The 25,765-nt window shown below is 40.8% G+C and overlaps 1 protein-coding gene across 1 annotated transcript in view; it reads left to right on the top strand.

Annotated features, from left to right (window-relative positions):
• LOC135509231 (furin-like) overlaps positions 1 to 25,765 on the top strand; it is a 222,699-nt gene that overhangs the window by 145,708 nt on the left and 51,226 nt on the right. Inside the window, exon 7 of the mRNA XM_064929720.1 lies at positions 25,563 to 25,651. Coding sequence (XP_064785792.1) covers positions 25,563 to 25,651 — 89 coding nt within the window. The remainder of the gene's footprint in view (positions 1 to 25,562; positions 25,652 to 25,765) is intronic.

Here is a 25,765-nt window from a genome sequence, read left to right as displayed (position 1 = left end):
AGTGGAAAAGGTACGGTGGGATTCGAAATGTTCGGTGATCTGTTTATTAACCTGGCTTTCAAAGATTTTAGAAAGGCAGGGCAGGATGGATATAGGTCTGTAACAGTTTGGGTCTAAGGTGTCTCCCCCTTTGAAGAAGGGGATAACTGCAGCAGCTTTCCAATCTTTGGGGATCTCAGACGATACGAAAGAGAGGTTGAATAGGCTAATAATAGGGGTTGCAACAATTTCAGTGGATAATTTTAGAAAGAGAGGGATTGTCTAGCCCAGCTGATATGTAAGGATCCAGATTTTGCCATATATCCAGTCTGATCCCGAATGGGTGCACCTTGGTTGTTATGAAGTAGTTCCAGTATACTGTATATTTGGCTCTGAGGAGAAGCAGCTAGCTGCAGCAGTTCTTTTCACATCCAAAGTACTCCACTGTGACAATCACCCACTGGCACAGTGATGTCTGAATGTCCTTGTCCCTTTGTTTCCCGCCCCTGAACAACCTTCACTTAACGTCTGGACACATATTTTCTCCTGCATGGTTGGATTTGAAGAGGTAGAGCCTGGTGTATAAAATATGTTCTCTCTTTCACTGCCTCTCTCTCTCTCTTTTACATAATTCAATGGAAAGTCTCGCCCTTGACTCCTAACTTCAATGTTTAACACATTAAGAGCGCCCATCTATTCCAAGGCCTGGCTATGTTGTTTACCATCTTTCTATCTGTGACTCTGAGACTGTGTGTTTATTTCCCAGACGGCCCAGAGCCTTGAGATGAATCAACAGATGTTAGGAAGTGATGTCTGCAGGCAGGCAGGCAGGCTCTCTCTCTCTCTCTCTCTCTCTCTCTCTCTCTCTCTCTCTCTCTCTCTGTATCTCTCTCTCTCTCTGTCTCTCTGTATCTCTCTCTCTATCTCTCTGTCTCTCTGTCTCGCTCTCTCTGTCTCTCTGTCTCTCTCTCTCTCTGTGTCTCTCTGTCTCTGTCTGTCTGTCTGTCTGTCTGTCTGTCTCTCTCTCTCTCTCTCTGTCTGTCTGTCTGTGTGAATGATTGAAGGATGCTGTGCTCCTGCTCCAGCCACTTCAATAAGTGATTGAGTACTGTAAACGTCCTGAGCCCCTGACCACCCCTAGCAGATTGGACACCATCACCAATATACAGATACAGATACTGGGCAGGCCTGATGAATGGCAGATTTAAGCAGGTGTGTCACTGCTGTGAAGAGTTAGACCTCCCTCAGTGAGGCACGACACAGCTTAGGCCAGCTTGCTTTGTTGCTTTGTTTAGAAGCCTCTTCATCTCTTAAAGCCATTTTCAGAAACTTTATCATTGAGTTAGCTAGTCTTATCGCATAAGCCCGGTCGAGTCACCTGATAAGTGACTCTCATTAGATGTGGCAACCAGAGACGTGTGACCACTGGCCAGGTAGGTGGGAGGAAAGAAGCAGTAGATTGTGCTCTTCCCAAGGCCTGAGAGAGAGAGAGAGAGAGAGAGAGAGAGAGAGAGAGAGAGAGAGAGAGAGAGAGAGAGAGAGAGAGAGAGAGAGAGAGAGAGAGAGAGAGAGAGAGAGAGAGAGAGAGAGAGAGAGAGAGAGAGAGAGAGAGAGAGAGAGAGAGAGAGAGAGAGAGAGAGAGAGAGAGAGAGAGAGAGAGAGAGAGAGAGAGAGAGAGAGAGAGAGAGAGAGAGAGAGAGAGAGAGAGAGAGGTCCTGATTGGTTGGGCTTAGGAGGAACTCCAGAGTAACCGTTTGAACAGCGGCCCGGCCCATAGCTGCTTCGGGGATCAGTTAAGCCGAGCAGAAAATAACCAAATCCTTTTAACAGGCCCCTTGATCCAGCCACCATCCAGCCCTATTCACTCACACTGCCACAGATACCCCACAGCCAACAGCACCACTACAGCAGGCAGGAGCAGAGCACTAGTCCACCAAGTCAGCCAAGCACGCTGCAATGTCCGTCACACTCTATAATATACATCTGAACATGCACAGTGCATGTTTTGTCTTGGAGTCTAAAATCTAAAATCAGAACATTATTTGCTGGAGAGACGTAATAATAGCCCAAAATGGCTTTATTGCTCCATGCCATTCTCAAGTAAAAGGACAAGGCAACCAATAGGCTGGAAGAGGTTGTATAAGCCTGAAGGGGAGCTAGATGAAAGCATTCCCTCTCTCAGTCAGGTAGGATAAAGAGAGCACAGTGACCCTGTAGATAGTGTATAGGTTACCTTTTTTATCTACCATAGAGTACTGCAGGGGTGGCCTTTCAACAGTCCTCCTGGAGAACTGCTGGGTATGCAGGCTTCTGGGTTAACACTGAGGAGTGGGGGCTGCATGATGGAAGCAGTACTTTATAATTGGTCTTTCCACACATTTAACACCAAACAGGGAGTGACTGGGGGACAAAACCCTTTCCTTTCCTCTAAAATAATTTCCTGTGATTTTTGTTTTGACAAATTTAGAATTAAGATGTCATCTGGTTGTCAGACCCCCCTCCTTGGCCACTCTCCACACATTAAGCTGTCGCCTGTCTGATCTGAAAGGCATCCAGTCCAATCATACCCTGTAATCACGCGGCAGCTGTGTGTTTGTCTGTGTGTGTGTCTGGTAAACGGCTGTTCTGTGGATGGCTGCCCTCCAGCACCATGTGAAAGTGCCTTGGGGTATAGTGCTTTAGTTCCTTCCCACTATGAGTGTAGTGGATAACCTTCCTCCCTGCTTGCACATGTCTGGCCAAATGACGATTGTGCCGAGATACCCTCTGCCACAAATAACATTTTGAGATACTATGGATGAAACAATGATCTCGCCGGTAGCTAGGAATCCATTTTGGGGAAACGCTCCCAGCTTGGTCGATTGCCTCCTGGCCACGGTGCTGCTTGTTGTCTGGGATTGGGCCAGTATAGACCAACTCAGTGAGCAGGGCTGCTATCTGTTCTCTCTCCTGATAGTGATTAAAACATTTAGCATGGTGTGCCTTTAGAATCCCCCCTCTCTTTAAAAGTCAATGTGATGCTCTCATAAAAGAATGTGACACATGGATTCTGTCTACGGCAGGGTAAATTATGGTTTAAAGGTTCTTATGTTTGGCCAGCAGCCATGGGAAAAACTATGTTTGGGTGGGTGTGCGTGCGTGCGTGCACTGTGCTAGGGTACATGTTTTAAGGCATGTTTAGGATTTAACTTTCACGTTCAGTGTGTGTGCGTGTGCTTGTGTGCGTGCATCAACATGTTCAAGCTTGTTGACAAGTTGACTGTTATGTTCAGACTAATGCTATTCTTAATTGCTTATATTTAACTTTAATTGATCGTTGTGTTAAAAGATGATGTACAACATGTTAGCATAAGCTTTGCAAGGCACCTTGGGCAAAGGACACATCTGTCAGTGAGCAGTCAGTGAGCCCTTGTCCATGACAGTGTCATTGCTAATTTATAAATCACTCTAATCCAAAGTGTGAACTTTATGACAACTCAGGTCAAGTGGTAAACAATGTGTAAACATAATTTAACATCAGATACTCTTGTTTTCTCTACTTACCAATCCTTGGTCACAAGTGCCATTATAGCTGGGTACTTTAATAAAGGAAATCTGTGGAAAATGCTACCAAAGTTCTATCAAAACATCTTCTGTGCTACTTGCGCATCGAGAACTCAGGAACATTGCAACTCCTCCTTCCGGGACACTTCCAATTTGCTCCTCCCCTCCTATAGGCAGAAAATTAAATGACTGTTCAATGTTGGTCTGACCAATCAGCATCTATGCTGGGAAATGTTCTCGGTTGCCTGAGAATAGTACTGGCGTATACACTGACTCAGTGACTGAGTTCATCAGGAAGGGCATAGATGATGTTGTTCCCAGTAGGACAATTGGAACTTATTCAAACCTAAAACGTGCATGGAAGGCAGCATTCACACAAAACTTAAAGAGCAAACCACCGCATTTAACCATGGCAAGATGACTGGGAACATGGACGTGTAGAACCAGACCAGCTATGCCCTCCGTAAAGCAATCAAAGAGGCAAAACCTCAGTACAGGGACAAAGTAGAGTCGCAATTCATCGGCTCAGACACGAGACATATGTGGTAGGGTCTCCAGACAATCACAGATTATAAAGGGAAAGCCGGAGCTGATTGTGGACTTCAGGAGATGGCAGAGAGAGCTTGCCCCCATCCACATTGACAGGGTCACAGTGTAAAGGGTGATAAGCTGGAAGTTCCTCTGCGTGCACATCACTGACAAACTGAAAAAGTCCATACACAGACAGTGTGGTGAAGAAGGCGCAACAGTGCCTTTTCAACCTCAGGGAGCTGGAGAAATTTGGTTTGATCCCTAAGACCCTCACAAACTTTTACAGATGCACCCTTGAGAGAATCCTGTCAGGCTGTATTACTGCCTGGTACAGCAATTGCACCGTCCACAACAGCAGGGCCCTCCAGAGGGTGGAGTGGTCAGCCCAACCCATCACCAGGGCACACTGCCTGCCCTCCAGGACATCTACAGCACCCGGTGTCACAAGAAGGCAAAAAAGATCATCAAGGAACTCAGCCAACCGAGCCATGGCCTGTTCACCCCACTACCATCGAGAAGCATCTAGAAGGCGGAGACAATACAGATGACATTGCTTATTCTGATATTTTTATTTGTGGGATTTGTGTGTATTGTTTTGTATTGTTAGGTATACTGCACTTTGGAGCTAGAACCATAAGCATTTTTGCTGCACCTGCGATAACATCAGCAAAATATGTGTTTGTGACCAATAAAATGTGATTTAATTTGACTTCTCTTAAGCTATGTGAACCTTTACTCTGTGTCGATTAGTATGAATTGTGAAAGTCTCTTGTGTGGCCTTATATTTTTCCTCTGTATTTGATGGGAGGAAATCACAGTAATCCTCCGCAGATGAAAGTGTTCTAAAAGCTAACATTTTTTTATCCTTAGGGCAAGTCAGTAAAAAACAAATACTTATTTTCAATGACAGCCTACTGGGGAAGAATGACAGATGTTTACCTTGTCAGCTCGGGGATTCAATCCAGCAACCTTTCGATTACTGGCCCAACGCTCTAACCTATAGGATTCCTGCCACCCCTATACATAATGGGTAAATAGCAGGTGGGTAATGTAATGTATTACAGAGTTGTGCTCCAGTGTAATCAGCTTCTCAGCTGGAGATAGAACACCCTCCCTTTGTCCTCTGACTCACCAGCAAGGTGGCGTGGAAAATACCAGTTAAGACTAGGGCTGTGGCGTTCATGAAATTTCGTTAGCCAGTTATTGTCATGCAAAAGACTGTTGGTCTCACGGTAATTGACCGTTAACTTCTTATGACTGGGGGCAGTATTGAGTAGCTTGGATGAATAAGGTGCCCAGAGGTGCCCAGAGTAAACTGCTTGCTACTCAGTCCCAGAAGCCAAGATATGCATATCATTAGTATATTTGGATAGAAAACACTCTGAAGTTTCTAAAACTGTTTGAATGATGTCTGTGAGTATAACTGAACTCACATGGCAGGCAAAAACCTGAGAAAAGATCCAACCAGGAAGTGGGAAATCTGAGGTTTGTAGGTTTTCAACTGCCTATCGAGGATACAGTGGAATATTGGTCATATTGGATTTCCTAAGGCTTCCACTAGATGTCAACAGTCTTTAGAACCTTGTTTGATGCTTCTACTGTGAAGTTGGGGCGAATGAAAGGGGAATGAGTCAGAGGTCTGCCAGAGAGCCACGAGCTGGCCATGCTTGTTCACGTGAGAGCAAGCTCTGTTCCATTGCATTTCTACAGAGAAAGGAATTCGCCTGTTGGAACATTATTGAAGATTTATGTTAAAAACATCATAAAGATTGATTCTATACATCGTTTGACATGTTTCTACGGACTGTAACGGAACTTTTTTGTCTTTTCGTCTGCTCCTAGTGATCGCGTGTCATAAATTTGGATTTGTGAACTGAACGCGCTAACAAAAGGAGGTATTTGGACATAAATGATGGACATTATCAAACAAAACAAACATTTCTTGTGGAACTGGGAGTGCATTCTGATGAAGAGCCAAGGTAAGTGAATATTTATAATGCTATTTCTGACTTCTGTTGACTACACAACATGGCGGATATCTGTTTGGGTTGTTTTGGCCTCTGAGCGCCGTACTCAGATTATAGCATGGTGGGTTTTTTTAAATCTGACACAGCGGTTGCATTAAGGAGAAGTGTATCTATAATCCCATGCATAATAGTTGTGTCTTTTATCAATGTTTATTATCAGTATTTCTGTAAATTGATGTGGCTCTCTGCAAAATCACAGGATGTTTGGGAACTAAACATTTTTGATATAAATATGAACTTTATCGAACAAAACATACATGTATTGTGTAACATGAAGTCCTATGAGTGTCATCTGATGAAGATCATCAAAGGCTAGTGCTTAATTTTAACTGTATTTCTGCTTTTTGTGACTCCTCTCTTTGGCTGGAAAAATGGCTGTGTTTTCCTGTGACTTGGCTCTGACCTAACATAATCGTTTGGTTTGCTTTCGCTGTAAAGCCTTTTTGAAATCGGACACTGTGGTGGGATTAACAAGAAGTTTATCTCTAAAATGGTGTAAAATACTTGTATGTTTGAGGAATTTTAATTATGGGATTTCTGTTGTTTTGAATTTGGCGCCCTGCACTTTCACTGGCTATTGTCCTATCAATCCCATTAGCCGGATCTCAGCCCAAAGAGGTTTTTTTAACTAACTTAACCACTTTTGGCATCTCCAGGCCTCCACGCATACAAGCCTCTTACAAGCAGCTGATGTGGACCTTTGGAACATCTACATTTAGAAAAGTATTGGAAATCAATTGAATATACACCATCACAATAAATCCATTCTTTATTTTAAGAATGCCTAAAGAAATATTATGATATAAAGAAAGTGTATCTGGCTATACTTCATTCCATAGGCTGTAGGCTTGTTCATTTAGCTGACAAGATATGCTTATATGTCACGTGCCATTATTGTGTATTATATGATTCTATAGAAAGAAGAATATAATTGAACTAGAAAGTATATTTTTTCCATTCCGTAGCAAATGCGCATATGAAGTGTCTATGTTTACAGTAAAAGGGATCATTTGAAGCAGGTCCTATACGCTAGATTTAGAGTTATTTGGCAACTATAGTTTTGAATGATACAAACCTTAGAATGTCTTAGAAATTAAAACATATATGGGCTGCAGGATGCGACTATAGGCTATTGATGATTTGAGAAAGTCACACAAAAAAACTTGCGCCCTGTTCCTTGCCTCCGGCTACACACGCTGTTCTCTCATCAAGTGATCATATTTTCACCCATCAGACTATTCTCAATTTTCGTTGTTGTTGTCTTTACTAATAAATCAAATTTGTTTTGATTCAGAATGGCCCATAATTAAATGGGCAGGAACAGGGGGAAAATGATCATCTGTCTGCACTTGAATGGATGCCAATTTCCCGACATTTAGTTTTTTAATTATGCCAGGTAGGCTAGAGGAAAGCGGATACCTAGTCAGTTGTACAACTGAATGCATTCAACCAAAATGTGTCTTCCGCATTTAACCCAACCCATCTGAATCAGAGAGGTGCGGGGAGCTGACTTAATCGACATCCCACGTCGATAGCGCCAGGGGAGCAGGTGTTGTTGGGGGTTAACTTATTATTTTTATTTTCCCTTTATTTAACCCAGCAAGTCAGTTAAGAAAAAATTCAAATTTACTATGACGGCCTAACCCGGACGACACAGGGCCAATTGTGCGCTGCCCTTGCTCAACACCGAGGTAAAGCCAGTTTCAGGTTGGATATTCGCCGGATATTCGCCTGTCGTTTTCCTTACGTCCACCAACAGCAGTTAGGGACCGTCAACATAGTGACAAATCAAAATGTTCAAATTTCAATAGCTATTTAACCATTACTCCTAAAATGTTCAAAACTGGTTCTAGCTAACCCAATGGCATAGACACACATTGCACACATTTATTTTTTGTCGATTTACATCTCGCACTATTTGAAATTATTTATTTACATTTTTGAATTTCAATAGCTCATTGGTCATAAGACCTACTGGACTCAAACAAGGTTCAGAATGTCCACTGAATACCCTTCTATGTTGCACACCCTTTAGTTTGTCCATTTTCATCTGACACGTTTTTACATTAATTTTTCCAAATGTAAAATTTCAATAGCTCCTTGATCATGTGACCTAGGAACTTCAAACAAGGTTCAGAATGTCTAATGACTACCCTTCTGTATTGCACACCCTTTAGTTTGTCCATTTTCATCACATGATTTTACATGACATTTTCAACATTTAAAATCTCAATAGAACCTTGGTCATGTGACCTAGTGACTTCAAACAAGGTTCAGAATGTCCACTCAGTGGGCCTACACATTGCACACCCATTAGTTTGTCCATTTTCATCTCACAAGAGTTTACATACATTTTTCAACATTTAGAATTTCAATAGCTCCTTGGTCATGTGACCTAGTGACTTTAAACAAGGTTCAGTATGTCGACTGACTACCCTTCTATATTGCACACCCTTTAGTTAGTCCATTTTCATCTCACAAGATTTTACATTAATTTTTCAACATTTAGAATTTCAATAGGTCCTTGGTCATGTGACCTACTGACTTCAAACATGGTGCAGAATGTACCCTTCTATATGGCACACTTGTTTGTGTGCTGTATAATCATGTAGTTTAATGTACATTCTTCATAGTTTTATATTTGAATAGCTCTTTGGTGTTGTAAATTACACACCTAAGAAGCGTGCAGTGGATAGACACCCATTTTGCATAACCTCTAGTTATGTCTCTTCTATATTGTTGTACATTAATATTAGTTTGGCAATTAGGGGGTTCAGTCCAGTGTTGTGTTTACCCTTTTCTTTAATATCTATCTATAATAATTGGTAGTTCTAAGTACTTATTTTCCCTGTTTTTCCCCCACAGTATTTAACAGCAGTACACAATAGGAGTGAGACAGATAGTGTCTCCTTTTGTCGTTAATATCAACCATAAAGGAAAAGGGCAAAGTACGAGAGTCATGCTATTAATTGTCCAAAGCAGGGATGGAGAGTGAGCTAGTGAGGTAGACTGCAGTGGGTTTGCTGGTCGATACATATACTGAACATTTAACCACAGTATTGGTGGCCAGTATATCAATGAATAAAAATTGAATATTGACAAATTAAACAGAAATTGTAGACCTTTAATCTTTTCTAACATGTCATCAGACACTTAACTTCAAGTAAGTATGAAACATTTCACAGTGTTAATTTTCTCTTTAACTCTGGTTGATGTACATTTCAGAGCCTCTTCAGAGTGGATGGGGTATAGCATACATTTTCATCAACAAAGACTGCACTTCCAGTTTGTGTTCTTTACTCTGTTGAACTATTTTGTCCTCATTCCTAGTTACAGCACATGAAACCACCGTTGGCATGCAAAACATTCAATCTAAAACAAAACAAAGCATAACACTTTATAAATAATATCAAATATCAATGTAGTATGACAAATGACGAATTAGCCATCCATTGTGTTATATCATGAATTGTCTTACATGCCGTCACTGTTGTCAAAAGATTATAAACATGTTAAATAAAGTTACTAACCCAGGCAGTCTTTGGGACACATCCAGGGTCTTTATCAGTGGCACACATGAAGCAGTTGTTGGCTTTGTTGAACTCTGAAATCATAGGCATGAACTGAACATATGGCTGTCCCACACAACAACATAAAAATAAAAGAATTTACATTTACTTTGAATTAAATGTCATTAAATACCAGACATTTTTAGTATATCCTCAGCCATTTCAATTGAAATTTTACATTTTGAAAAATGTATGTCAAATCATGTGAGATGAAAATGGACAAACTAAAGGGTGTGCAATGTTTAGGCCCACTGAGTGGACATTCTGAACCTTTGAAGTCATTCTGAACCTTTGAAGTTTGAAGTCACTCGGTCACATGACCAAGGAGCTATTGAAATTCTAAATGTTGAAAAATTCATGTAAAATCTTGTGAGATGAAAATGGACAAACTAAAGGGTGTGCAATATAGAAGGGTAGTAAGTGGACGTTCTGGACCTGGTTTGAGTCAAGTAGGTCACATGACCAATGAGCTATTGAAATTTGAATGTAAAAAAAAAGTTTGTACTTTGTTTACGCTCCCTAACTAATTGAACTAGGAATACAAAATCCTGTTCACATTTCCACATGTTTATTAGCTTTGGAAAGCGAATTAATGTCCAAATCGTGAAAATAAGACCTGCGCAATTTTTCCAACATAATGACACTTATTTGGAGTTTGTTGCTCAAGTGGTTTGAAAGCTATTGAGGTTTGAAAATGTGAATATCCGCCGAATATCCAACTTGAAACTGTCTTTACCTCGGTTTGCTCAACTGCAGAATGGCAGTTTCTTACACCTTGCTGCCTCGGGGATTCTAACCAGCGACCTTTCGGTCACTGGCCCAACGCTCTTAATAGCGGAGCATGTGCCTAATTTGATCAGCTGAGAAATAAGTATAGAATCAGCTGGGATCCTCCTCTTTTTAGTGGCAACCATCAAAACTTTGCTCTCACATGAGGTTGCATATAGAAATGTCTGGGCTTATATGAACACCTATTTCACTCCATGCATCAACCACTGTTTGAGGAGCATGCGGCATGAATGAACCAACAGATCGCCTAGGCCTATGCGTTCTGTCCCGGACTCATGGATATAAAGTTTGGAGTGTGGAAAAAGGTAACCAGTCCACCCAGTATGCATACTAATACATTCCACACTCAAAGACAATTATTAGAATTTGTTTAATTTTAGAGTATAGGCTAGACCAATTAAATTACCAAAGACATCTTAAGTAATATGTGGTAGGCCATGTATTGTATAACGGCACAATCATTATTTTATTTCAATTTGTTTTCTGGCTTGGGCTCATATAGGCCTATGCATACTCACTAATATGGTATGGGTGTTTTGAAATAATGGCTGTCCATTTCATTGTGTTAGGCTTTGAAACAACATCCACAATGACCATGTCTTGTTTCCACTCAGTTTAAACTTTTTTTGTTCAAATTGATTGATCACAGTGAGGTGAGTTTAAGAGCACAATATTATTTTGATAATAAGTGTTTGATGTGATTTTCAATTGGATTTGCATTGATATCAGAGTTAAAGGGACAATAGAGCCCTGAGTATCAGGCCATTAGCAACCTGATGGTCTTTAGCGAGTTGGGTATGAGAAGAGATTATGTGACTCAACAGATACAAAGAATTTTACTACGGACATGACTCGTGACTGCCGGTGTGGCGGTAATATGATCACCGCAACAGCGACAGTTAAGACAACATAATAATTCCGCGCTGCTCGTTCAATTAAAAAAATCGCGTTCATTTGACCAGCTCTGTTGCTGATTCTACAGGATTAGTATTGAAAACGTGACTAGCGGTCGGGAGAACAAGTAATAAAAGGGGTGTAGATCATTTAGAAAACATTTAAATTAATATAGTAACAGTAAAACAGTTGTTTGCTGGGTAGTTATCTGAAATTCACTACGATTGGGTTTATTTTCCACTTTGATGGCAAACTTCCTGTACTGCTACCATTCAGTCCCAGTCACTTTTTGCTCCAGCTATTGTCCAATTAATTTGTTTATTTTCTAACTCTTCTGCATGGAATTATTAGTTGTCTTAACCTTTGTTATCTTCAACCTAGGACCCAACCAGGACGTGTGGAATTACTGGATCCTCCAACAACAATAAGTGTTTTATAATTAACCCCAGCGGTGTTTCCTATTATGTGGATGGACAACGTCCAGGGAAAGGCATGAAAGTGTGTGAGCCTCCTAATCAGATAGCTGCACTGTAATCAGGAAGAGATCTTAATGTCTGATGTAATGACCTATGTGAAATGCCAACGCTTGCTCTGTTCCCTCAGATTGCATTCTGATCCCATTGCACCAGGTCCTGAAACAAGGGCAGGCTGCAGAAGAATACAGACATTTTAATGATCACACAGTAATGATCTCGTCTTTCAGCTGACTGACTTTTGCCCTGAGGGACTAAAGTCATTAAAAGTTAGACTAGGTTTTTATTATCAACGTCTTGTATGGAGAGGGGTAGGTACTAGGTAGTTGCTAAAGGGCAATTCCACGTTAACAATTCCACGTTACACTTCGACTCAACATTTTTCACTTTAAAATATATGCCAAACAAAAAACATTATTTCAAAGTTTAACAAACCATACAATTCTATGCACAAGGACTACTTTGAACAATTTACACAAAACATTTACAGAAAGACCACATTTTCCAAACAACTCACTTAAATACAGTATCTGCTCTGAATTAAAATTCAAAGATGACTGCAGAAAGAATGGGGTGTCAGCTATGTCATGAGATCTTGAGTTTACCTACTATAGTAGGTGAAGTTGATTTACATCCAGTAACGGAAGTACATTAACAGCATTACGTCATGGGTCCCTGATCTGTACTATAATTATAGACATGAATATAATTCTCTTCATGGTGAAGTATCCTGAATAGGTACACAAGGTAAGAATATATATGGGGCGGCAGGGTAGCCTAGTGGTTAGAGCGTTGGACCAGTAACCAAAAGGTTGCAAATCCCCGAGCTGACAAGGTACAAATCTGTTGTTCTGCCCCTGAACAGGCAGTTAACCCACTGTTCCTAGGCTGTCATTGAAAATAAGAATTTGTTCTTAACTGACTTGCCTAGTTAAATAAAGGTTAAAAAAAATACAATATCCTTTGCATACAGTGCCTTGCGAAAGTATTCGGCCCCCTTGAACTTTGCGACCTTTTGCCACATTTCAGGCTTCAAACATAAAGATATAAAACTGTATTTTTTTGTGAAGAATCAACAACAAGTGGGACACAATCATGAAGTGGAATGACATTTATTGGATATTTCAAACCTTTTTAACAAATCAAAAACTGAAAAATTGGGCGTGCAAAATTATTCAGCCCCTTTCCTTTCAGTGCAGCAAACTCTCTTCAGAAGTTCAGTGAGGATCTCTGAATGATCCAATGTTGACCTAAATGACTAATGATGATAAATACAATCCACCTGTGTGTAATCAAGAGTCTGTATAAATGCACCTGCACTGTGATAGTCTCAGAGGTCCGTTAAAAGCGCAGAAAGCATCATGAAGAACAAGGAACACACCAGGCAGGTCCGAGATACTGTTGTGAATAAGTTTAAAGCCGGATTTGGATACAAAAAGATTTCCCAAGCTTTAAACATCCCAAGGAGCACTGTGCAAGCGATAATATTGAAATGGAAGGAGTATCAGACCACTGCAAATCTACCAAGACCTGGCCGTCCCTCTAAACTTTCAGCTCATACAAGGAGAAGACTGATCAGAGATGCAGCCAAGAGGCCCATGATCACTCTGGATGAACTGCAGAGATCTACAGCTGAGGTGGGAGACTCTGTCCATAGGACAACAATCAGTCGTATATTGCACAAATCTGGCCTTATGGAAGAGTGGCAAGAAGAAAGCCATTTCTTAAAGATATCCATAAAAAGTGTTGTTTAAAGTTTGACACAAGCCACCTGGGAAACACACCAAACATGTGGAAGAATGTGCTCTGGTCAGATGAAACCAAAATTGAACTTTTTGGCAACAATGCAAAACGTTATGTTTGGCGTAAAAGCAACACAGCTCATCACCCTGAACACACCATACCCACTGTCAAACATGGTGGTGGCAGCATCATGGTTTGGGCCTGCTTTTCTTCAGCAGGGACAGGGAAGATGGTTAAAATTGATGGGAAGATGGATGGAGCCAAATACAGGACCATTCTGGAAGAAAACCTGATGGAGTCTGCAAAAGACCTGAGACTGGGACGGAGATTTGTCTTCCAACAAGACAATGATCCAAAACATAAAGTAAAATCTACAATGGAATGGTTCAAAAATAAACATATCCAAGTGTTAGAATGGCCAAGTCAAAGTCCAGACCTGAATCCAATCGAGAATCTGTGGAAAGAACTGACAACTGCTGTTCACAAATGCTCTCCATCCAACCTCACTGAGCTTGTGCTGTTTTGCAAGGAGGAATGGGAAAACATTTCAGTCTCTCGATGTGCAAAACTGATAGAGACATACCCCCAGCAACTTACAGCTGTAATCGCAGCAAAAGGTGGCGCTACAAAGTATTAACTTAAGGGGGCTGAATAATTTTGCACACCCAATTTTTCAGTTTTTGATTTGTTAAAAAAGTTTTAAATATCCAATAAATGTTGTTCCACTTCATGATTGTGTCCCACTTGTTGTTGATTCTTCACAAAAAATACAGTTTTATATCTTATGTTTGAAGCCTGAAATGTGGCAAAAGGTCGCAAAGTTCAAGGGGGCCGAATACTTTCGCAAGGCACTGTATGTGGGTATATTCACTCTACACACTAGCTATTATACTAATGAGCCCTACCACCAAACAAGACCAGGTTTGGTTGGTCCGGACCAGATCAAATCTGAACCAATCATAAACATATATGTTTCACAAGTTTGGACATCACAGTACAGTACACGAGGTGTCATGGTACGTGTCAGTTAGAGCCGGGAGAGGTGACATAAACAGGTAGCCTAGCGGTTAAGAGCATTGGGCCAAGCGAAAAGTTACTGGCCCACAAATATCCTACCCCCCTCCCCCCAAAAAATGCTAACCTCCCCTGTTATTGTAATGGTGAGAGGTTAGCATGTCTTGGGTATATGATATTTGTGCAAAATAACTTTTCACTCATCATTATTCACGATTCATTCAGGACTATCCGGAATCATAGTAGCATCCACATTAATGAAGAAGTGTTAAGAAACATATTTTATTATTATTTACAATAAATTGACTCCAAAATGACTCAATACATTGTTTACCATTAATTTGTGTGCTCAGCCCCCTCCTCTACTCCCTGTTCACCCATGACTGCCTGGCCATGCACGCCTCCAACTCAATCATCAAGTTTGCAGACGACACAACAGTAGTGGGCTTGATTACAAACAACGACGAGACAGCCTACATGGAAGAGGTGAGGGCACTCGGAGTGTGGTGTCAGGAAAACAACCTCTCACTCAACATCAACAAAGGAGATGATTGTGGACTTCAGGAAACAACAGAGGGAGTACCCCCCTGTCCACATTGATGGGATAGCAGTGGAGCAGTGTAGAAGGTGGAAAGTTTTAAGTTCACATCACGCATCACATCACAGTGTGGTGAAGAAGGCGCAACAGCGTCTCTTCAACCTCAAGAGGCTGAATACATTTGGCTTGTCACCTAAAATCCTCACAAACTTTTACAAATGCACAATTGAGATCATCCTGTGGGCTGTATCACCGCCAAAAAGATCATCAAGGACAAAAACCACCTGAGCCACTGCCTGTTCACTCCGCTACCATCCAGAAGGCGAGGTCAGTACAGGTGCATCAAAGCTGTTACTGAGATATTAGTACATATACAGCAACATACATAATAGTATTCTGATTAGTCAGTCCTGATTGTAATGTATACATAATTAGTCATCATTGATAAAAATTTCCTTAACAATCATCATCATTTATAAACTCAGCAATAAAAGAAACGTCCCTTTTTCAACACCCTGTCTTTCAAAGATAATTCGTAAAAAATCCAAACAACTTCACAGATCTTCATTGTAAATGGTTTAAACACGGTTTCCCATGCTTGTTCAATGAACCATAAACAATTAATGAACATGTACCTGTGGAACGGTCGTTAAGACACTAACAGCTTACAGAAGATAGGCAATTAAGGTCACAGTTATGAAAACTTAGGACGCGAAAGAGGCCTTTCTACTGACTCTGAAAAACACCAACGTGAATGTGTCTTAGGCATGCTGCAATGAGGCATGAGGACTGCAGATGTGGCCAGGGCAATAAATTGCAATGCCCGTACTGTGAGATGTCTAAGACAGCGCTACAGGGAGACAGGACGGACAGCTGATCGTCCTCGCAGTAGCAGACTACGTGTAACAACACTTGCACAGGATCAGTACATTTGAACATCACACCTGCGGGACAGGTACAGGATGGTAACAACAACTGCCCTCCATCAGTGATCAGACGGTCTGCAATAGGCTGAGAGCGTCTGGGACCTGTTGGATCCCTGAGTGAGGGCTAGGGCCATTCCTCCCAGAAATGTTTGGGAACTTGCAGCTGCCTTGGTGGAATAGTGGGGTAACATCTCACACCAAGAACTGGTCATTCTGGTGCAGTCCATGAGGAGGAGATGCACTGCAGTACTTGATGCAGCTAATGGCCACACCAGATAGTGAAAATAAACGCAGTTGACAGTGAGAGGACGTTTCTTTTTTTGCTGAGTTTATGTATACATTCTTATTCCATCCCTTTACTTAGATTTGTGTGTATTAGGTAGTTGTTGTGGAATTGTTAGATTACTTGTTAGATATTACTGCACCTTCAGAAGTAGAACCACAGGCATTTCACTACACTCGCAGTACCATGTGCTAAACATGTGTATGTGACCAATAACATTTGAATTGATTTGATTTCTATTGGGCACAAAATAATCTGAAACACAACCAAAACAAACACCAAATACATCCAACAAGTTTGTAGTCACAAGCTTGATTGGAAAATGGGACCAAATACTAAACTTTTGAATACTTTAATACACCTAAGTGAATTTTTCCCAGTACTTTTGGTCCCCTAAAATGTACAAAACATTTCTAAATTGTTCACCCGATATGGATGAAAATACCTTCAAATTAAAGCTGACAGTGTTCACATTCACATTTCACATCCAAAGAGCTGGAGTACAGGGCCAAAACAACAAAACATTTGAAACATATTTTTGATCAGAAATCAAACCATTTGCTTATTCCAAATGTTTGGTTGGAGAATGTATAGATGCCTTAATTTTCTCAAATATAGATTCTTAACTTACATTTGACACCCAATTTGACATGCTCATATGAACTTCACATGCTGGTGCTCATGGATTATTTTAGATGGAAATGCACTAAAGCATTGTGTTTTTGAATAATGAAAGGTCAAAATTTGCTTCATGAGTGCATGTCCCTAGGGTGGCAACACATACATTCTAAGTGATTTCAATTCAACTTCAACTTCAAAAATAAGGTCCGTGTGCGAGGTCTGTGTGGAAAGTGGCATAGAGAGAGAGAGCGGAGAGAGATGACTCAAGTAGCGGAGTAAACTATAAAAATGGATGTTACACGCAGTGTAATACATTTAACAAACCAAACATTCAAGTATCGTTATAGAAGGTAACAAAAAAAACTATATCGGCCAGCCCGAGAGTGTGTCGTGTCTGGACTACCATTAAATGTGAAGACTTATTTATATCAAATCACTTCTCTAGATTTAATTAGTACGTGATTAAACTAATCATGTAACCATGAATTAACTAGGAACTCGGGGCACCACGGAAAATGTTGAGATTACAAAGTTAGAATTTTCAGATATTCAGATATTTTAATATCTGTTCAATTAGTCTTCTATTAATGAATAATTAATTGTTACCTCATTAGTCTCATTCCAAACGTCATAAAATTCTTGGTTATCTGCACAAATCTTAGTTTCCATAATGAATCAGAAATATACAAATTGGCTTAATTATTTATTTACTAACTAAATAATCACAGAAATATATCACAAACAAACAGTAAATCTTGGTTACTAACAATGATACAAATAATAAGTCCCTAGCGGGCTCCACCGCTTGGTAGACAAAGGAAAGGGGTGGGGACTGAGAAAGAGAGGGAAAGACAAAATGGATTCACTACACACAGTCTCTAATTATATTAATTGAAATGCTAATCCTTTGCACATGAACGGCCGCTCATTTGAGGTTAATTGCAATGTATATATTTACGCCCGTATGCCGTTGTTGTCTCTCCGTTGAAAACACTCAATCGTCCTGTAGAGTTCATCAGAGTCTCTGGTTAACTTTCCCAGAAGTCACAATGTCTTTCATTGTTGTAGGGGTTTAGAATGGATACTTCAGAGAACCATTTGGAAATGTTCTCATAGATTAGATGCTTCGGCGATTGACGGTATTCTCGTTCTAGACTTACGTAATTTCTAGCTGCAGACTAGTAATTATACGTCTAAGATTTGCTCATTCTGTAGTGATCAATAGTCTCAGAGTTTAACCATTTCCAGCCATGTAGCCACAGCTGTATTGTCTCCGTGGCCAATAGAATTGTAACCATTCCAACTTGGGGACTCTTACGTTTTTTCACAAATAGTTTCATGTTTAATCACATTGGTTTCACAATATTTAGATGTAAATCTGACAGCTGGAATATGTACATTTTAAGAGATACAGTTATGTGTGTTTCTTGTCCTTCATGAGATCACCAAATGAAACACACTCGACATGACTGTCCCTTAAGTGTCCACGGACCATTCCCACATTCTCAAAAGTAGAAATATTGTTTAGTTCTACCATTTTGGGGATTGGGAGTTTTGAACTAAGAGAAGCTCTTTGTTCTGGTAGACTCTTTCAATACTGCATGGCAGTTTCTACCAGCCCAGGGCACATCATGACAAGTGCGTGCATGATGCCCAACGGCATGCCAGCAGCTAAGTAGGGCTGAGAGATGTGATGAACCTGCCATCTTAGATCACCTGTCTCTTTACACAAGACACAGCTCATATAATTGATGGAGGACAAAGTAAATAATTATATCAATATTATCCCATATCTCTCTCTGATGGCCTGCATTCAGAGACCGTCCATCATAGTTTTAGAGAGTACCATGTCCTTGAGGTTTCACTTCACATTTGTTTGTAATGGGGCCTGTCTTGAGGTTATTCCAGTTTGTCAATATCTAAAATATTATATATATTTGTACTGCATCTCAAAGAAAGCTCTTTCACCACAGTACTGTAGAGATATGAAACACTACACATTACATATTCATTCCACAACACCAAGTGTTAGCCTGGTGTGTTGGTGGGAGTCAATGCCCTGTTATTTTTATTTTATTTAACTAGGCAAGTCAGTTAGGAACAAATTCTTATTTACAATGATGGCTTAGGAACAGTGGGTTAATTGCCTTGTTCTGGGGCGAATGCTCTAACCACTTGGCTACCTGACACCCCAGGCTACCTTCTCCATTCGGTTAGAGTGGAGAAGACCCAGCTAGCACATAACATTCTGAGAATGATATGTTTCATAGAGCTTGGTGAGATCATGTTTGTCCTGTGGTTATTTTGCATACAACTTTCCCACAACTTTCTAGGATTTGAACAGGATAGTCGCTTGGCTTTGGAACATTCTCAGCACATTTAAGGAACTTGACAAAAAAAATATATTTTCTTGATATTTCATTACTTTAACAGAACATTTCCTTAAAGTTCAAACATGATTATATTTAATTTATATTTGGTCATGTTCTAGGAATGTTCTCCAACTGGTTTGACATAAGGAAAGTTCTCAAGTAGTTCTGAGAGTGTTATGAAACAACATTCTTTGGTGGGAATTTCAGTACTTCAGCATAACGTTTCCCACAGGTTTCCTCATGTTTTTATTTAAAGTAATGTTCTCAAATTGTTCTGAGAAAATTAAGAAACGTTCTTCTGTGGGAATTTCAATACTTCCACAGAACATTCCACAAAAGTTCCAATGTGGTTCTATTTAATGTCAGATTTGACTACATTCTAGGAATGTTTTTAAAATGTTGTGACTGAAGCGATGTTCTCAGAATGTTCAGACAATGTATGGTTGTCTTTTATGTCAGTTGTTGCCAATATTCTGGGAATATTTCCAGAAATGTTAACATCAATTAGCTTTCAATTAACAACAATTAGTTTCAAATTCTGTTCTCAGAACTCACCATAAAAACCACAAGATTAACAAAATATTGTAACATTAGGAAAACGTTCTAAGAATGTTATTTAAAAACATACTGTACAGTGTACTCTGAACAAAAATATAAACGTAACATGTAAAGTGCTGTTCCTATGTTTCATGAGCTGAAATAAAAGACAAAAGCTGAAGAACATTCGAACATCCAGGCATTTTCCACATGTGCTGGAGTTATAGACAAACTCATGGAAAACAGAAAGGAAAAAGCTACACACTTCTGCTTATGCTCCCAGGTGGTATTTATTTACAACAATGTTTCCACCATTAGGTCTTCATCAGGCATCCATATCCCAGGTGAGGGGGGAAGCTCCAACTATTTTCTTTTCAGAGGAGACTTTTTCAGCACCACCTGTTTTTTAAACATTCCTAGATTTAAGTTAGCATAATTAGGAGCAATAGTGCTCCCCATTGCTGTCCCTTTGTTCTAGAGGTCTCTAGAAGTCTCCTCTGAAGAGAAAATAGTTGGAGGTTAGTATTAGTTCAGCCAAGTCCACAGTACAATTGGTGCTGGGAAGAGCATTAAGGGGACATTCATTGAGGTAGAACTTGATGGGGGATGTTAGTATATAGACTGGTAACATTTGAGATTGACTGTGTTTTTCGGTAATGGGGTTGCTTTCATCCAAGTCCACTTATTAAAAGCCTCCCTATAAGTCAATTCAGTCGCATCAGAAGAATATGCAGCTCTGATGCTTCTTATCAGTAACAGACCATGGACCTCACACAAAGGTTTAAGGAAAGGCAATTGGTAAACATGCCAACACAGTTGGAAAGTCTGGGGCTTCTCCATCTGTCGGAGGCCTGCCACAGGCGCTGGGAGCAACGGGCTCAAGTTATCCTGCCTCTCACCCATCCATAAAGGGTTCTCCGAATCCTGAGAAGCGTGAGAGTGTGCAGATTTCCTCGCCCTTCTCGCCAACCGTGATTCTGGGCAGCTCCATGGTAAGAAATGTGACCATCCCTGGTGCAAAAACAATGTCTTATCCCGGAGCTGGAGTAAATGACATTACTCAGCTGCTCCTGAATACACTACATCAGGACATGGACATCGATTATATCGTAGTCCATGTGGGTTTGAATTACATTATGAAGGGCAGTTTTGAAAAGCTGAAACTGGATTTTAAAGAGTTGATTGACTCTGCTAAACACTAACAAAAGACCCATCATATCTGGCCCTCTGCCATCTCTGAATCGCGGGATTGAACGCTTTATCAGGATTCTCTCTCTTCACAACAGACTATGTGATTATTGCAGCTCAATGGGTGTAAGTTTTGTTGACAATTTCAATACCTTTTGGAAACAAAACAGCTTTTATAAGGAGGATGGGATCCACCCAAATCATTTGGGATCCTGGATCCTTTCACAGCATTATAAGGCTGCGTTGAGACAATGACTTATCAATGACTAGCCCAGACGGCATCCCCAGCCGCGCCCTCAGAGCATGCGCAGACCAGCTGGCTGGTGTGTTTACGGACAAATTCAATCAATCCCTATACCAGTCTGCTGTTCCCACATGCTTCAAGAGGGCCACCATCGTTCCTGTTCCCAAGAAAGCTAAGGTAACTGAGCTAAACGACTACCGCCCCGTAGCACTCACTTCATCATCATGAAGTGCTTTGAGAGACTAGTCAAGGACCATATCACCTCCACCCTACCTGACACCCTAGACCCACTCCAATTTCCTTACCGCTCAAACAGGTCCACAGACGATGCAATCTCAACAACACTGCACACTGCCCTAACCCATCTGGACAAGAGGAATACCTATGTGAGAATGCTGTTCATCGACTACAGCTCGGCATTCAACACCATAGTACCCTCCAAGCTCGTCATCAAGCTCGAGACCCTGGGTCTCGACCCCGCCCTGTGCAACTGGGTACTGGACTTCCTGACGGGCCGCCCCCAGGTGGTGAGGGTAGGTAACAACATCTCCTCCCCGCTGATCCTCAACACTGGGGCCCCACAAGGGTGCGTTCTGAGCCCTCTCCTGTACTCCTTATTCACCCACGACTGCGTGGCCACGCACGCCTCCAACACAATCATCAAGTTTGAGGACGACACAACAGTGGTAGGCTTGATTACCAACAACGACGAGACGGCCTACAGGGAGGAGGTGAGGGCCCTCGGAGTGTGGTGTCAGGAAAATAACCTCACACTCAACGTCAACAAAACTAAGGAGATGATTGTGGACTTCAGGAAACAGCAGAGGGAACACCCCCCTATCCACATCGATGGAACAGTAATGGAGAGAGTAGCAAGTTTTAAGTTCCTCGGCATACACATCACAGACAAACTGAATTGGTCCACTCACACAGACAGCATCGTGAAGAAGGCGCAGCAGCGACTCTTCAAACTCAGGAGGCTGAAGAAATTCGGCTTGTCACCAAAAGCACCAAAAGCAAACTTCTACAGATGCACAATCGAGAGCATCCTGGCGGGCTGTATCACCGCCTGGTACGGCAACTGCTCCGCCCTCAAACGTAAGGCTCTCCAGAGGGTAGTGAGGTCTGCACAACGCATCATCGGGGGCAAACTACCTGCCCTCCAGGACACCTACACCACCCGATGTTACAGGAAGGCCATAAAGATCATCAAGGACATCAACCACCCGAGCCACTCCCTGTTCACCCCGCTATCATCCAGAAGGCGAGGTCAGTACAGGTGCATCAAAGCTGGGACCGAGAGACTGAAAAACAGCTTCTATCTCAAGGCCATCAGACTGTTAAACAGCCACCACTAAACTTGAGTGGCTACTGCCATCACACTGACACTGACTTAACTCCAGCCACTTTAATAATGGGAATTGATGGGAAATGATGTAAATATATCACTAGCCACTTTAAACAATGCTACCTTATATAATGTTACTTACCCTACATTATTCATCTCATATGCATACGTATATACTGTACTCTATATCATCGACTGCATCCTTATGTAATACATGTATCACTAGCCACTTTAACTATGCCACTTTGTTTACATACTCATCTCATATGTATATACTGTACTCGATACCATCTACTGTATCTTGCCTATGCTGCTCTGTACCATCACTCATTCATATATCCTTATGTACATATTCTTTATCCCCTTACACTGTGTATAAGACAGTAGTTTAGGAATTGTTATTTAGATTACTTGTTGGTTATTACTGCATTGTCGGAACTAGAAGCACAAGCATTTCGCTACACTCGCATTAACATCTGCTAACCATGTGTATGTGACAAATAAATTTGATTTGATTTTGATTTGATTTGACTAAAGCCCAGCTCAGTTAATCCCTACCATTGTGACGCAGAGTTGTCATAATGCTTCAGAAAATGTACATTACACCAGGTGTGTTGGTAGACACAAAATAAGTAACCTAATTTATGTCCCTTTAACTGCCCTGAATGCCTCTACTGATTCTACAGCTATTGTATGCAGTAATCATTTGCCTATGAACCAGTTATACTGTTATCACTGAGCCGATGGGCCCTAGGAGGAAGTCCACTGTGAGCAGCTCTCCCTGCTCTAACATAAAGAACATGAGCACATCTACTGCTGCTACATTCCCCAGTAAGGCCTTCAGACTGTTAAACAGCCACCACTAACATTGAGTGGCTGCTGCCAACACACTGTCTCAACTCCAGTAATTTTAATAATGGGAATTGATGTAAAATATATCACTAGCCACTTTAAACAATGCTACTTAATGTAATGTTTACATACCCTATATTACTCATCTCATATGTATATACTGTACTCTATATCATCTACTGCATCTTTATGTAATACATGTATCACTAGCCACTTTAAGCTACGCCACTTTGTTTACATACCCTACATTACTCATCTCATATGTATATACTGTACTCGATACCATCTACTGCATCTTGCCTATGCCGTTCTGTACCATCAGTCATTCATATATCTTTATGTACATATTCTTTATCCCTTTACACTTGTGTGTATAAGGTAGTAGTTTTGGAATTGTTATGTTAGATTACTTCGTTGGTTATTACTGTATTGTCGGAACTAGAAGCACAAGCATTTCACTACACTCGCATTAGCATCTGCTAACCATGTGTATGTGACAAATACATTTGATTTGATTTGATTTCAAAACAAGTAAGCATCCCAGAAGAAAAGTTGTGCACAAATTTGTTTACATCCCCATCAGTGAGCAATTTATTCTTTATAATCCATCCACCTGACAGGTGTGGAATATCAAGAAGCTAATTAACAACACAATGCCACAGATGTCTCAAGTTTTGAAGGAGCGTGCAATTTGCATGCTGACTGTAGGAATATCCACCAGAGCAGTTGCCAGAGAATTGAATGTTAATTTGTCTAACATAAACTGTGTTTAGGAGTATTTCTGTCTGTAATAAAGTCCTATTGCAGGGGGAAACTAATTCTGATTGGCTGGGCCTGGCTCCCCAGTGAGTAGGCCAGGCTACCAAGTGGGTGGGCCTATGCCTTCCCAGGCCCCTGCCCAGTCATGTGAAATCCATAGCAGAAGGCCTAATTCATTTATTTCAATTGACTGATTTCTTTATATGAACTGTAACTCAGCAAAACCTTTGAAATTGTTGCATGTTGCGTTTATATGTTTATTCAGTATACATTCCGTTCTAAGAACATGAAGAAAACGTTCCATAAAAAAACACAAGATAACTTTAGTAATGTTCAGAAAATATTTCAAGAATGTTTTTTAAAAACATATACTGTACATTCCGTTCTCAGCATCAACAGAACTCTCTCTATCCTCTATCTTGTTAAGTGTGTTCAGGTGTGTTGGATATCCACTAATTGGCCACTCTTAATGAGTGCTTGTTTCCTTTGAAATGGGGTCTGTTTGAATAGACTATAATGAACTGTTTTGTATGCGTAAAAGAACATGGCATGTTAGCTCCATCCTGGTGGCACATCCCTAATTCCATGGATAGAGAACAAACGATCATAGGTTCAAATCTCACTGATGCCATTTCACAATAAAAAAAAAACTGTTTGCATCATTAATGCCTAAGCAAATTCATTTCCATGCGTCATACTGTATCTGTGCTTGGAGTTGAAAAAAAAGTTAACCCAAAATAAGCTAGCAGTGTTATTGAAAGTTTAATTGAAACATTCAATAAGGGGACATTTTTATTTCTGTTATCAGAACCAATGGGAAACCAAAAACATACTTCCAAGGTTCCAAATGTGCTAGCTGGGGACCTTGTATAGAACTTTTGTCCTTCCACCCAGGTTCATGTTATTCATTCCCATCCTCTGTGCAAAGGGGAATTGGTAGTTATAGACAAATTGGACACAAGTTCTTGGTAGAGTATGTATTCATGGTCTTTTTCCCTTCCTTTCTGTCCAGTGGGGAGTGTTTACCTGCGATTGCTTATTATAGGTCCTTCAGCAGCATTGGCCCTCCATGTGTTTTTCGTCTATTCGTTGGTGTGCTGCTGTGTATTTTTAGCAGTCGTTCTGTGAGGTATTGTTTTTGAAGAGCCCTGCACTGTTCAGGGTGGTTGAGAAGAAAGGAGTGTTTTTGGTCATAAATCCTAACTGCTCTCTTCTCTCTCTCTCTCTTTTTGTCTGTCTCTCTTTCACTTCCTCTCTCTTTCGCTCTCTCTGTCTCCATGTCTCTCTCTTTCTCTGTGTCTCTCTCTTTTTCTGTATCTCTCGCTCATCTAGACATGGAACACGGTGTGCTGGAGAGGTTGCTGCAGCCGCCAACAACAACGTATGTGGGGTGGGCGTGGCATACAACACCAAAATTGGAGGTGAATGAGGCATGCTGTAATTGAAGAAGGCTTTGCCAATGGCCAACAATGATTGGTTGACTTGGGTCTACTGTCAGATGAACCGGAGTCATGTTCAGTAGAACATGACTTGCT

The sequence above is a fragment of the Oncorhynchus masou genome, chromosome 22 (genome assembly GCF_036934945.1).
Source record: "Oncorhynchus masou masou isolate Uvic2021 chromosome 22, UVic_Omas_1.1, whole genome shotgun sequence".
NCBI classification, from domain to species: Eukaryota; Metazoa; Chordata; class Actinopteri; order Salmoniformes; family Salmonidae; genus Oncorhynchus; species Oncorhynchus masou.
This window is presented reverse-complemented; position numbering and strand designations above follow the sequence as displayed.